Raw genomic sequence first — 14,488 nt, forward strand, 5'->3', positions numbered from 1 at the left:
GCATCCTCTGACAGACACCCTCGACTAAATGGAATAAAATAAAAAGAGGCAATTGAAACCTTGCCTTTCATTACATTCATCAATATAATTGATGCCATATCTACTCAAGTTTGCATATCTGTTATATTATGCTATAGCAGTTTTAAAAACAAAGCTTATAGATGAAAATTAGAATAATGGAATCATATAATTGTACAGTTGGAAGGGACCACAAAGGTAATTTAATTCAACCCCTGCAATGCAGGAATCTTTTGCCCAACATGGGGCTCAAACTTACAGCCCTGGGATTAAGAGTCGCATGCTCTACCAACTGAGCTATTGGAAGGAAATGAGAGTTGCCTTTATTGTCCTTCTAATCCAAGAAGTAAGAACCTGCAAGACTCCAGATCCCATCAGACCAGGACAGCATGGCCACTTGGTGGGGATGATGGGCATTGTAGTCCTGCGGTGTCTAGAGGAATACAGATTCCCTACCCCTAACCTAAATGAGCTCATCATGCATTCTGCTTACAATGTGATTCCTGAGTAAGTGGATAGGTAATAATTATTACTAATAATTACATATAATAACGTAACTAATCTAAGAGGGGAGAAGGAAAAAGTTGGCTGGGGGCAGGGGTGACACTGGTGAAATAGCACCTGAAGAACCAGTTTACAAACAAACAAACAAACAAACAAACAAACAATTATTATATTTGTAGTGCCTAAAAATGAAATTTCCACCCCATCAAAGTAACTACTTTTGACCTGAAAATCAAAAGTAGCAAAAATTCAGCACAGCCCTGTCTAATTTCCTTTGGATCACAAACAAAGCATGAAAAGTGTGAAGATGGGATTCACTGAAGACATTTAAAGTATGTTAAAAAGAGAGCTTTGGGATAGCATGCCCATCCCAGTACAGTCATTTCCACTGATTCTTCACCTTCCACCAACTGCCCAGAGGCACTTTCAGTGAGTCAGTGGTCATTTTCCCCAGTATCCAGCACACTCAGCCAGAGAGCATTGGGATAATTTGCCTTGAGAAATCAGCACTGCCAGAAGCAAATTCTTATGGGCCTTATCCTCTGTCAGTCTTTTCCATTGCTATACCCACCCCATCCCCCCAACAAACACCTGTAATTTTCCTTTGAGGTCATTGCATAAAGGTTATCTTGCTCTGAGATAGCAAAGTGGAATTTTACCCATGGGAATGGTGATTCCTGGTCCTATTCTGAGTCTTGAGTATCTTAAAGGGTTTCATCTTGCAACTTCCGTTGAGGGTGGAGATAGATTTTGGAGTAGGTGGAGGCAAAGGATTTGCTTCAATAAATACAACCGAAGATCACTTCCCACGGGATACTTCAGCTTGTTTCTCAGTTGCTTGCCCATTACCAGGAGCTGATAGCCAACAATGTTGCCCAAAATTGCAATTCTCTCAGCATTAGCTCTTGTTCTGATCATACAAGGTAAGCAAAATACTTTAAGGAATATTAGTGTTAGCGTTTCGTTAAATTCTTCTAATGCTAGATGGAAAAGTCAATCGTGCCTTAACATTCTGGGATGATGATTATTTCTGAGTACATTGCCATAGGAGTTTGGTGCATGTCAGTACCCAGGTTCTTGATATCTGGCAACAGCAGACACCTGGCATTTTATAAATGTTGCTGTTTTTAATTTTCCAGAGGCTTCTCTTGCGCCTGCGACCCAGGAACCAACCACAGGACCAAGCGAGGGGACAACGCTTGAGTCAAGCAAAGAACCAGGTGGCGAAGAAAGCACAGAAGAGCCGACTGAGGAAACAAGCTTAGGGCCAAGCACAGGGCCAAGTGAGGAGCCCAGCACACAGCCAGCCGAAGAGCCAAGTGGCGAAGCGAGCGGAGAAGCGAGTGGAGAAGCGAGTGGAGAAGCGAGCGGAGAAGCAAGCGGGGAAGGAAGCGGGGAAGGAAGCGGGGAAGGAAGTGGGGAAGGAAGTGGGGAAGGAAGCGGAGAAGGAGGTTCACATCTTATTCAACTAGGCACAGAGGCAAGCAAAGAGCCAACCAAGGAGCCAAGTACAGAGCCAACTTCAGAGGCCGCCCCAGAGAGCGTAGAATCAGGAGATTTTTCACTTATCCTGCCAACTGAAGAAACCCATGGAGATGCAAGCAAAGAGCCAAGCACAAAGCCAAAAACAACTGCAGCGTAAACAGACGAGTCAAGTAAGTTATTTCTGCAATTACTGTGACCTTGTTAGCAACAGTTTCCCTTCTTAGAACTGGTTTGTAGGTGACACTTTGACAAGGACTGGCTTCCTCCAAGAGAATACCCCACTTCCCAGCTCCAGTCGCCACGTGATTTAATGATGGTGTTAACCAGTAGGATAGATAGACTCAATGCCCTGTTCCCAACAGACACAGTAATTTGTAATAAAGTATAGGAGTGGAGATGAGAAACTCAGTGTGGCAACGTCACTCCGACAAGTCTAACAGAGAGACCATGGGGCCTTCCAGATATTGTTAGGTTGCAGCTCCCATTGTCCCTGCCCATTCAACATGCTGGGGGGGGGGGGCTAGTGAAAATTGGAACCCAACATTGGGGAGGGGGGGTGGATCACATTGACTACCCCGATAAAGGCCACCTCTTCTACTTAATAGATATCAGGATTCCTGAATGCTGCAGAAGCAGGAAACCCCAGACCATGAGGAGTTCCATGCTCATCAGTTCACTGTTAAGTGGTCCCCTGCAACAATCACAGGGGTTGTCTTTTTACACGCAGCATGTGAGTTAGCAGTACACCTGGCCAACTTATCACTGGCTATTGTGCAGGAAAACAGCATGCACAATCCTTCCCCACCATAACCAAGTTGTGTAAGCTAGGATTAAGGAAATGAGTAGTATAAAGCTGAGACTTCCAGTCCCAGGATTCTACTTTTTTAAGACTCCTTTTGGCACAGACACAGTAGCTTACAGTCCAATGCTAAGCTTGTTTACTTTAGAGGCAAGTAGTCCCTCTTAAGTTAAATGGGATTTGTTCTCTGCTAAATGTGTTTAGGGTTATAACCTTACAGCAGAAGTAGATATATGTCTACTCAGAAGTAAGGCCCACTGAGTTCCATATGTGATTTGCAACTTAAATCTCTCTTTTCTACTGACTTGGTCCGTAGGTCATGCTAAAATAGCATCACAGGAGCAACTTTAGCTAGAATTTTGGATGTGAATTTGGAGGGGGAACTGAAAGCATAGAGGATTCCTCTCTCCTTCCTCCCCCCTCTGTCATCTCCCCTCTTCCTTGCAGCAAATTTTATGTGGGTGGGGAGGGTGGGATAACTGTAGTGGCGTAGCGTGGGTTGTCAGCACCCGGGGCAAGGCAAGTAATTTGCGCCCCCTAACCCGTGGATTTTAGCAGGGGGCAGAGAGCTGCGATTTTAGCAGGGGGCAGAGAGCTGCGAGTGCGAGCGCGCCCCCCCCAGATGTTGCGGCCGGCCCCCCTGCACCCCCCACACTACGCCACTGGATAACTGGACCACAAAGAAAAGGTGTCATGTCTGTCTTCTGCATCAGGAGGTTTGGAGAATCATATTCTGTGCTCAGGGCGTGAGACAGCATCCCTAAATGAAACTTTGGTGCAAGAAATAAGCTCCATGCTAAACTTTTAACATAGACGGATGTCATGGAAGAGCCTAGTTTCTTTTAACTAGAACCAAGACAAGCAGAGGATAAGATCATGGGGACGCCACCTTTTCTCCTGTGTGATTAGGTTCAGGGGGAAATTATATGTATGCTAAGAAGTCAGTGCTTCTACCTATATTTTTAATAGGCAAATAATTTGACTAAATACTAACCCCACATATTGCCTGCATCACAGTGAGGAGTATAGAAATCCAGTCTGCTTTTCTGTGCGCCATCTGTAAATTTTTAACTTACTAGAGGCACTTAATGACTTCCTTCTTTCCTTTTGCCTTTACTTACTTACACTTGGGTGTGTGTTCTGCCATCTTTGCGCCAGCAAAGTTCTCTATCAGTATTGCCACTGTTTTCTGGCAGAGCTAAAGGCCCAAGAGAGTTTGGTAGCTGATAGCCTTACAGCTGATAAAGGCACAGGAGCCCTGGGGGTGGGGGGTTGGAGACACGCAAGACCAACCCCACTGGGCAATGAGACAATTATTTACTCACCAGAACACAGCTGTTAGCAGTGAAGAACATTCAGATCATGTGTTCCCATCGCCACCACAGGCTCTCTAGACAACATGGAAGTAATGTCAGAGAATAAAAATGCACTTTAAAAACTTAAATATCAAATTCATTTGCTGTTGCCTCTGAAATTTCCTTAGGAATCACATGTACAAACTTTTAGTCTAAGTGATAATAAATTGGGGATTGGTACTCCAGCTTTGTTAATCATGCTTAATTAAATGAATCTAGAATCTCTGTACAACTTCATTGTCACTGTAATGGCCCCCTGTGCAGCCTTGCTTTTCTCTGATCTTTGTCTTGTGTTTTTGTCTTCAGCATAAAAAGAAAATGAATCCAGAAAGAGAACCTGAATTGATGTCTTCCTGATAATGTTGTCTTGATTGAAGTTGCCCTCCAGTAAATGTAGGTTTAATGCCAACAAGCCTTAAACCTAATTGGTTGGGTTTCAGATAAATAAGTATCTGGTGGTTTATCCCACCCAGTCCACTACATTTTGTTTGTTATTTATTAAACTGTGACATGCCAGACAGCTCGCAGTGGACTTGTAGCAGTTATACTGTGTTAATGCTACTATCACTTTCCCTTCCAATCATCTCCCACACCGATGGGCGCTCTCTGTTGTATGTGCTGTCTGCTTTGCAAACTAAAATAAAAATGGAATGACATTATCACCCTTTGTACTGTGCTGTGTTACTGTTTCCAAGCCTTTCCCAGTTCGCCATTCCTTACAAGCCAGTCTTTACCCTATAGACTTGTAGCCTCATGTTGCAGGAATTTATGTATAGGTTTGGAGGGGTTGCAGATATCAGCAGATATCATGCACATGCAGCCCACTACCAAAATCTGCGCAATCGCTTTTGTGACTTGTCCCCACAAAACACTTCATCACAGTTTCTTCCTATCTATTCAAAGGGCCTCTGCTGCACAATATCAAATGTAAGAATTCACTGATAAATGTATCTTTGTACTGGGTCACTGGGAAAACACCAGAAATTCATATAGATATGTGAGCTCATCTACTCAGCAGCCCTTCTGCCTGAGTGATAATCCCTGGCATCCTGATACCTGAGTGCCAGACAGGTAGCCATTCCAGAAATAACAAACCCAGATGGAGACAAAAGGGTGTGATGAACTTGGCTGGGAAACAGGGAAATGTAAATATCTCTTTTGTTACACTCCATGGGTGTTTGGTGGAGGGCAAGGGGAACCATGGGGCAGGGTCAAGGATGCTCAGATTACTGCCACCAGACCTCCCCTTTCATGATGTAACCATGATGTATTAGTGATGTAGTTTGGGGTGTGTAACATGGGGATTAGCAGCTAATACAAGTTTGGGTTCTCTTTTGTTCGGGGGTTTCCATCTTGTTCCACCTTGTGGCAGGTGGGAGTCCTGTCACGACAGTCTTCAATCAAGATCAAGCCTCCTGGCTGCTGTTTTGCTCTGGTATTCCTGGCTGGTGTCCTTGTTTTTTGTCCAAGGGAGCCCTCAGATTTCTCTGTTAACACTCACAAATTCCATTTTAAAGTGGATGTGGATTATGGAGAGACAAAAGACCTCTTTAGGTGGGCACATTCAATATTATCTAAAACGTGGGGGGGGGGGGGAGAGAAAGAGAGTAGTGAGAAGGGATGTGCTAGCTCCAGCCCCTGTGCTCTTCTGCAAGTTGGAGGGCAAATTTGTGAACCCTGAAAAATCCAGAGCTCTAAAAACATGCAGGGAGGCTCTTGAGTACAGGGGGCGCTTCTGACAGCCATCTTCCAACTTGTGGAGGACAAGAAGAGCAGCGGGTGGGTCCAGCGCACACCCACCCCACAGGCCCCTTCACATATTTCACAAAATTCAGGTCTACACCTGAAGGCTAGGGATATTTACATAAAAATACTTGCAACTCTTTACATCAAGAGTCTGATCCTCTCCAGTCCTTTTCTCCCTGACCCCCCAACCAATTTTGGCAGAAAAGGATTAGCCAATTAAAGCAGACACAGCATTGGGGTGGGTAGAGCCAAGCTCCTTAGTAGGGATGCAAATTGCTCCCTCCCATTGTCATCAGACTGATCATTTTCTTGGCTGTGGAGTCAATAATACACCCCTCAAACAATTCACATTGGGCTGTCTACCTGCACATGCACAAAAGTGTGAAGTTTTCCCTCATTGATGTGTACCCCTCTCTCACACACAACACACTACTAACGGAGCTAGGTAGGACTGTTCACTGTATTCAGAATATGGTAGTCTTTTGACTTTTCAAAAGCTGATGCAAGGTAGTATCAAGCACAAAGGTTGCTGACTGCTTTGGTCTGAAAGCCACATGCACTCTTGGCCAAACCTCCCTCCCCTCCACATCCATACTCTTGCACATACAGGGGCACAGCCCCCTTCTCAGCTGAGGTGTGGTTATCACCCCCTCCCTGGTCATCAAGTGATTATTTGATGACCAAGGAGGGGGTGATTTGCATCCCCATCAGGCCAGGAGCAGAATAACTTGGGTGTTTGTGTATGCAAATCAGCACACAGTTATTCTTCCCATTCTCAAGAAAGCAAATCTGGCTACAGAAATGACATCACAACTTCCCTGCCTTAAACTTTCAGCTGCATGTAAAATACTAGAAGTTGGCTATTTATTTTGTATGAGGAAGCCAGAACCCAGCCCTCCCTCTTAACAGGGCCGTCATGCGGCACCAGTTGAAGGTGCAAACGTCAGTGTTGCACGTGTGAGAGAGAACCTGTTCTGCCTTGCAAGTTGCCAAGTTTCAGGAGAAAGGGGCAAAAATTATTCACACCTTTAGACCCATGTCCCCAGATATGCTTGCATGCACAGCTTTGCAAAATGTCTGGGCTTGACATGTTCATGGTACGGTACCAGTATTATAGACTAGAAGTACACCCTTGAGGCCTAGTAGTGATCAATGAGCCTCCAGACTGGCTCCCCTTTGAGAACATGCCATTTATGATTGTGCAGTAAAACCAGCAGAAAGAGGGCTACTTTACTCTTTTCTCAAAGTGAATGGGAAGTCAAGTTTCTATGGAAGAAACATGGAGTGGCTGAGTTTAAGAGCCCTCGACTTGAGTGGATAACAGTTGCACAAAAGAAGTGTCAAAAACTGGTTGCATTGAAAAGAACATTTGCATGTCCTTTGTGTGGTGACAAGCACTTGGAATAAATCAGACAACACTTTTCAGTGACAAGAAAAGAGGAGTGAGAATTAGGCCTTTTCCAGGAAGACCTGGGATTCTCTTCCACGTTCTAAACCCATCTTGATGCACTGTGGGCCTGACAATCTTAACAAATTTAAGCTGCTTAAAATTATGGGTTCTTTAGTAGGAATAAGAAGCCTATGCACAAGAGAGTGCACCTTTTAAAGTTTTCCTCTCTCCCATTTGTGAAAATTAAATACAGTGGTACCTCGGGTTAAGTACTTAATTCGTTCTGGAGGTCCGTTCTTAACCTGAAACTGTTCTTAACCTGAAGCACCACTTTAGCTAATGGGGCCTCCTGCTGCCGCTGCGCCACTAGAGCATGATTTCTGTTCTCATCCTGAAGCAAAGTTCTTAACCCAAGGTACTATTTCTGGGTTAGCGGAGTCTGTAATCTGAAGCGTATGTAACCTGAAGCCTATGTAACCCGAGGTACCACTGTACTGTTGGTTACCATCCTCTGCTCAGTCTTCTAAACTAGTATACTCAAACAATTACTGTACCAGAGGAAGTTTTGTATGGCATTGATGCGAATGCACAATTTGATGTACTAAAAATGAACCCCAACCCCCACAAACATGCACATTAAACTTCTAGGCCTGATGGGTCTCAAAAGCAGAGTGCTAACATGTAGGCAAAATCTACAGAAATTTTCCAACTGTGCTATCCTATGCATGTTTATGTGTTCAACGGCGCTTACTCCAAAGTATGTATACAGAAGGGCATCTTGCACACCCGTTTATTGTTTTCCATCCCCTTTTGCATCCAGTCTTCATGCTCTTCCATATTTTTCCGGTACTCCACCTGACAAACAAAGGCAAAGTATTGCAACATTTCCAGAGCACTGAGCCCTAGGGAGTGAAGGGAGCTTCATAAATACAGTGGACACTCGGGTTGCAAACGTGATCTGTGTGGGAGGCACGTTCGCAGCCCGCAGCGTTCTTAACCTGCAGTGCCACGTCTGCGCACATGTGGGTCGCGATTCAGCGCTTCTGCACATGAGCGAACACTAAAACCCGGAAGTAACCCGTACTTCCAGGTTTTGGCACGTCCGTAACCCAAAAATGTGCAACATGAAGCGTCTGTAACCCGAGGTATGACACTATCATTTTATTCTTACACAATCTGTGTCAAAGAAACAGCACACACTGTATTCAGAATGTTTAAGAACCCACAGTAGACACAGACTTGATGACCATGCTGAGTAAGTATAAAATCATTTCTGCGTCTGAATGGCACACAGAAGGAGACAGACTGCAACTCAACTTTTAACACCAACTTTTTGCATATTTATTTAATTCATGCATATGTAGAGAAGATGGGGGGGGGGGGTTGAGAGAGCAGGTACCAAGACACCGTTTAGGGGAAAGGTTCCTGCTTGTTACTTTCCATAATGTGAAACTAAATATCTGACCTATTGTTATTATTATTATTATTATTATTTTAAGAGCATAGATTTCAACTTGTCTAACACAGCTGGTAAAAGTAACAAGGGAGAGTTCAATAGTATAACTTCGCTTCTAAATTATAATGCATCTGTATTTTGTCAGTTGCTGTCATATCGTTCATATTGCACTATTCTGATCCCTAATATAAAGTTTTCCCACTCCCACAACCTCAAGCCATTTTAAGGATTTCAGCAGTCAGCCTTTGAGCTCTAAGACTTCATAGACTGGTTCTGTTTGAATGGTAACATTATGATGATACACTGTACTCTGTTAACAACTTAATTACGCCTAATAAAATAAATTACTGTGGAACCATCAAAGAGAAAACCAGAAGGATTCTGCAAAAATACCATTTACAATCTAGCTGCATAGAGCTTTCTAAAAAAAGACCTGTCACTTTCTGTAAGAGACGTTAGCAGGTGCCCAAGGCGTTCACATTTAAATAAATGGGTTTAAGTGTGTTTAACTTTGGTGGGATCGCACCCATGGCGTATTCTGCCACATATTCCACATCATCTACTGCTCTTCTTCATTCCATACAGTTTTCATCTTGTAAAAGACTTGTAAAGTTTTCATTCTGTCCTGGGATGAGGCACATTTAAGTCCCATACATTTGTCCTGTTGATAAATGTAATGCAACAAAAAGGAAGCATTACATTTATCAACAGGACAAATGTATGGGACTTAAATGTGCCTCATCCCAGGACAGAATGAAAACTTTACAAGGAACACAGCAGGGCTGCATCCAAAGCAGTAGCCTGGTGTCCATTTGCACATGTCCCCAACCTCTCATACAATATGCACTGGAAGCAAGGAACTGCACAGCAAAATGATGCCAGCACATAAAATAAGTTGCACCTGGCACCACAACTGGGTGCAGGTGGACTTCAACTCAGGCCCAATACTTTCGTGGCAGCCCCAAGTCCCATATCATGTTTCCCTCTGCCCTGTGGGTAGATTGTCTTTGCATGTATATTTTTAAAGTTTGCTTTTGAAACTGTAGACATTATAAACACACAAATATTGGGTAAGATCTACCCACTAGTTCTCTTATTTTAATGGCCGCAGACTACTCCTGAACCATTAGGGCCCAACTGAATGCTTTGGTAAAGGTGTGGCAGAAGATTCTTTGCTTTCTGTCAGCGCCCTCGGCTGATGAACAAACACACTAAATCGAACGCCCTGGTTAGCTGCTGCCCTCACAAAGCCACTGTTTGCAGTCATGGTGATGGCCTTTAAAGCATCTCCTGTGCCAAAGATGGTCAGAGAACGGCTATTGATTTTGGAGCTGGGCACTAGTCTTAAGGCACGCTCAGAGGGCTGGTCTGGCACCACCTTGATTCTCTCCAGGAGTAACAAGGCTCGACTTTTCTCACCCGCCCCTCCCAAAGTATCTAAAATGACTTGAAAGTCTTTGACTGCAGATTCACAAGCAAACAGCTCCTTGCCCTTCATGAAATCCTCCAGGAGTGGGAGAACACTCTCTTCCCTCTCCTGCACTGCCTGTTCCGTTAACACTTTCTCCTTGAAGGTGAAGTAACAGCCTCCGTAGCTCAGGGCAGAGACGTATGTGATCAGAGTAGTAATATCCAAGTTAACCCTCTTGCACACGTCTACTCGGATCTCCGTAGGAAAAGCAACACTAGCTATTAAGTTGTCCCGATCTACTTTGGTCACCTGAAGGCCCTCCCCTCCTTCATCAGATTCGCCAGAGCTCAAGGGGAGGTCTTCACTAGCACACTCCATCAATGCATGCACGGCAACAATGTCTCCCCGCACCGATATGCCCATCTGTTGCAGCCTCTGTGCCATTGGGCAGGACACACCGTTGTAGAAAGCAAAGATAATGTGTGGGTTACTGTACTGCACTGGTTGCTGGCCACTTGCTCGCAGGAAATCCTCTGCCTGCTCAATGATGCTTTTGTCACCATACTGGCCCCTGCCCAGCCAAATGTTGTGCAGGGCTTCAGCCTTTCGACCTATGGCTTTCACCCAGGTGTGGCCACCATTTGCAACGACGTCCACCACCAAGCTTTGTTTCTCCCCAAATTGGTCCTCATACGTGAAGACATGGACAACACTGACAACCTCCTCCAAGTGTTCAGCTGACTCAATGATGGCCTGCAGGTGAGTGAGATTGGTACTTTGCAGGTGAGACTCTTTGATGGCTACCTTGCCAGCCTCCACCTTGCGCAAGAACTTTAACTCGGCCTTTAGCTTGCTGCAGAGTTTTGATCCGCCTTCTACGCCTCCTTTCCGGACTCTAGAAAGGGCTCCTGCCCTCTTGATGAGCTCCTCCGCAATAGCAATCCTCTCGCACAGCAAGGCGTGTACAGACATGGTAACATTATTCCTGAGAAAAATACGAAGAAGATCACTGTTATTTCAAGCTGTAATGTAAAGACATTTATGAAGACGTTTCTCAATCTAGGACAATGATTCCCTTTCAAAAACTGTTTTAAATAAGCAAAGCAAAAAGCAGAAGCTCAAAAAACAAACAAAAAAACCACTTCCAAACTAAAACATGCTTTTCAATTAATTAAAAAATCATTAAAAAAATAAATCCAGGGAGAAACCTGAGATTATGGAACTATGACAAAGAATGTGAGCGATTTAGGGCTAAGTCACTTGTGAACACAGGAGAGAAAAAGAGAAAACATGGTGGGATGGATTCTCTTATGTGGCTTCAGCCATACTGAAGAAATGCTTCTACCTGGATAGCACAACTTCAACACACTTGGCTGCTTTAAAACTGTGTCTCCCCTCATAAATCTAATTTACATAGGTGGTGGGGTGTTGGCGGGGGAGAGAAACGAGGCAGTAATGCCGCAAATTTCGTCACCCAGTTCCTCTCAATCCAATTGAATCCTTCTGTAATAAGCAAACTGAAGCCTAATTTCCTATCGAGTTTTGCCCTTGCTTTTAATGCTTTTCTTCAAATACACTGTGAACTATGTCCTTATTGGTCTTGTTTTTAAAAAGAGGCAATCTAGCGGCATTTCACACAATAGTCACTGATTATCCCAAGCCCTTACACAGTAAGCTGCTTCAGATAGCTGCCGTAATAGCCTTCAATTGGGTGTGTGGGTTTTTTTACTTACTGCCTGCTGCTGGGTTGATAGGACAGCAATGCAAATACTTTTACATTTTGATCAAGGACAGGCAGGTAGGGATCCAGGGCACACAGGGCAATTTCTCTTTGGCTCCTGATCCCCCCCCCCCCTCGCCCACAGCCCTGAAACGAGGAGAAGCCCCGCCGCCACCGACTCCTTCCTCCTGCCAGACTTACGACCAACTCGCTCCGCCGCCCCCGCAGCTGCAGCTCCAGCCCGGCGCCTGCAAGCGACTTCCGCCTCCATACCATAGAGAGCGGGAGGGGGAGACGGGCTCCTTCAGAGCTTGACAAGCGGGAGGAAGGAAGCAGCAGCAGAAGCCGGCACTGGGCCCAGCCCTCACTTCCGGTTCCCGTTCGGCGCCTCCGTGTGCGGGGCAAGGGTGGCGGGTCAACCTTTTCCCTGTATTTATTAGATTACATTTTATTATTTATTTTATATTAACTATAGTATTGCTTCATAATTGCATTTCGTTATTTATAATTTTAAATGTTAGATTATAATATTACATTTTCAAGTAATTTATATTAGTATAATAGTGTTTATTTAATTACATTATAATTATTGTCACAGAATCATAGAACGGTAGAGTTGTAAGGGTCCACGAGGGTCATCTAGTCCAACCCCCTGCAGTGCAAGAATCTTTTGCGCAATGTGAGGCTCGAACTCATGATCCTGAGATTAAGAGTTTCATGCTCTTACCAACTGAGCTTTCCTATATTAAATTATTATTAAATTGTAATTATAGTATGGTATAGTATATTTTGATTGATTGCATTTAAATATACCTCCTTTTTCTCTCCCAAGGAGGATGGTGTGGGGGATGGTGTGCATCGGGGTGCCCAAACGTTTTTCAACGGGGGCCAGATTTGATGAAGTGAGCATCCACGAGGGCCGACCAAGGTGGTTGAGCTATTTTTAGGATTTTGCTCCAGGATATATACTGTCGCGGGAGGCGGATTAGGCCCCCGAAAGAGACTTTGGACATGCCTGGTGTACATGGTTCTCCTCCTTTAATCCCCCCACATAACCCTGCGAGGCAGGTTAGGCTGAGAAGCAATGCTTGGCCCAAGCCAAGGTCGTAGAATTGGAACGGCTCCCAAGTGTCATCTAGTGCAACCCATTTTGAAATCAATTCAAGACTTCTGCCACAGAATTTAGGAAGCTGCCATATATGGAGTCAGACCATTAAGTCCAACTAGTACTGTCTACACTGACTGGCAGCAGCAGTGGCTCTTCAGGGTTTCAGGCAGGGAGCCTCTCCCAGCCCTACCTGAAGATGCCAGAAGGGATTGCAAGGTAAGCACTACCACAGAGCTATGTGGCCCCTCCCTTGGAAAGTTGAAACTGAATGGTGTTTCTTTTAAACTAACAAATGAGTTGTTTGATGAGGAGGGTGGTTAGGAACAAGTGCTGCAATTGTGTGCAGAGCACATCAGTTTTCCTGGAGCCTTTGTGGCGTTTTGGACAACCACAACTATCAGCACAGCCAGCTGATAGGACCAGTTAGTGCATTAGGTTTGATGTATCTATATAGGGTTGCCATACATCTGAATTTTCCTGGACATTTGACTGATTTCTGCCTGGGCACTGCTTCCAACTGCAGTATTCCGTGTATGTCTAGGAAGTTTGGGATGTATGGCAACCCATGTTGACCGTCATTTTTGACAACTTTTCTGAAAATAGCTCAAAAACGTCTTTTTTGCAATTTTGCTAAAGAAAGCTCAACAACTTTGGTCAAAACTACTGTGTCTGGATTTTCACTTTTTGAAATATGGCATCTCTATCTATCAAGAAAGTTCTAAGGGGAAGTTCACAGGGTGGAAATGCAGTGCTATGCTGTTGTGCTTTAATTCTAATCCTGCATTTTAAAACCTAAGCAAGAAATTCAGGAAACAAAGCTACGACATTCCTTTGTATTGAATTTCTGATTGATGTGAGACTTTTTTCTGTGAGAATAAATCATCTTTGTCAACCTTACATACTTTTTTGGCAGAGGTTATAGCACTGGATTAAAAGGGAACCTTTAACCTTGTGCACTTGTGTATCTCTACAGCTCACAACAGTGTTTTTTGCAAATACAATCAGCACCTGGAATTCTTACTACAGAAGAATTTTGACTAAAGTTCAACATACCATCTCAGTTGGTCAGACAAACCTATTTTTGTTCGTGTTTAGATTTTATCATATTTCCAAGCACACCATATCACCACCCTGTGGACAAAGTTTCCAAGCAAATATATCCACTAAATTGTTCTATGCCTCTCCAATCAAAGTTTTTCCCTGTGGCTCAAACATTCTATTTAGATGATATCAGATTTATTTTATTTTTTTTAATTTTTGGAAATTCAGTGGCACATACCATTTACCCAAGGGGTCAGACTGTACCAGTATGTACTTTACTTGTTACCCCAACACTCAAGTATCAGTCAGAATGCCTGAAAATACCCCACTGAACATAAGAGGGAGAGTAGTGTTGTGTGCATGTCTTGCTTGTGGGTTTCCCAAGCCTATATGACTGGCCATTGTGGAAACAGAATACTGTAAAGGAAATAGGGCTAGGTTTTTGGTCTGATCCA

The 14,488-nt window shown here is 44.1% G+C and overlaps 1 protein-coding gene and 1 long non-coding RNA gene across 2 annotated transcripts; one reads left to right on the forward strand and one right to left on the reverse strand.

Moving 5' to 3' along the window:
- Positions 1 to 1,355: 1,355 nt before the first annotated feature.
- LOC114607526 (uncharacterized) lies at positions 1,356 to 4,820 on the forward strand. Its single transcript, XR_013394755.1, has 3 exons — positions 1,356 to 1,445; positions 1,662 to 2,177; positions 4,468 to 4,820. It is a non-coding gene; the product is annotated as an uncharacterized LOC114607526 (long non-coding RNA).
- Positions 4,821 to 9,443: 4,623 nt separating this feature from the next.
- On the reverse strand, positions 9,444 to 12,201 carry C12H7orf25 (chromosome 12 C7orf25 homolog). The gene is made up of 2 exons (XM_028750814.2): positions 12,086 to 12,201; positions 9,444 to 11,149 (listed from the first exon to the last, which is right to left on the reverse strand). Exon 2 carries the CDS (start codon positions 11,134 to 11,136, stop codon positions 9,880 to 9,882), a length of 1,257 nt encoding a protein of 418 aa, XP_028606647.2. The 5' UTR covers positions 11,137 to 11,149; positions 12,086 to 12,201; the 3' UTR covers positions 9,444 to 9,879.
- Between the last annotated feature and the right edge of the window lie 2,287 nt (positions 12,202 to 14,488).

This window comes from Podarcis muralis, chromosome 12, assembly GCF_964188315.1.
Source record: "Podarcis muralis chromosome 12, rPodMur119.hap1.1, whole genome shotgun sequence".
Classification (NCBI taxonomy): domain Eukaryota; kingdom Metazoa; phylum Chordata; class Lepidosauria; order Squamata; family Lacertidae; genus Podarcis; species Podarcis muralis.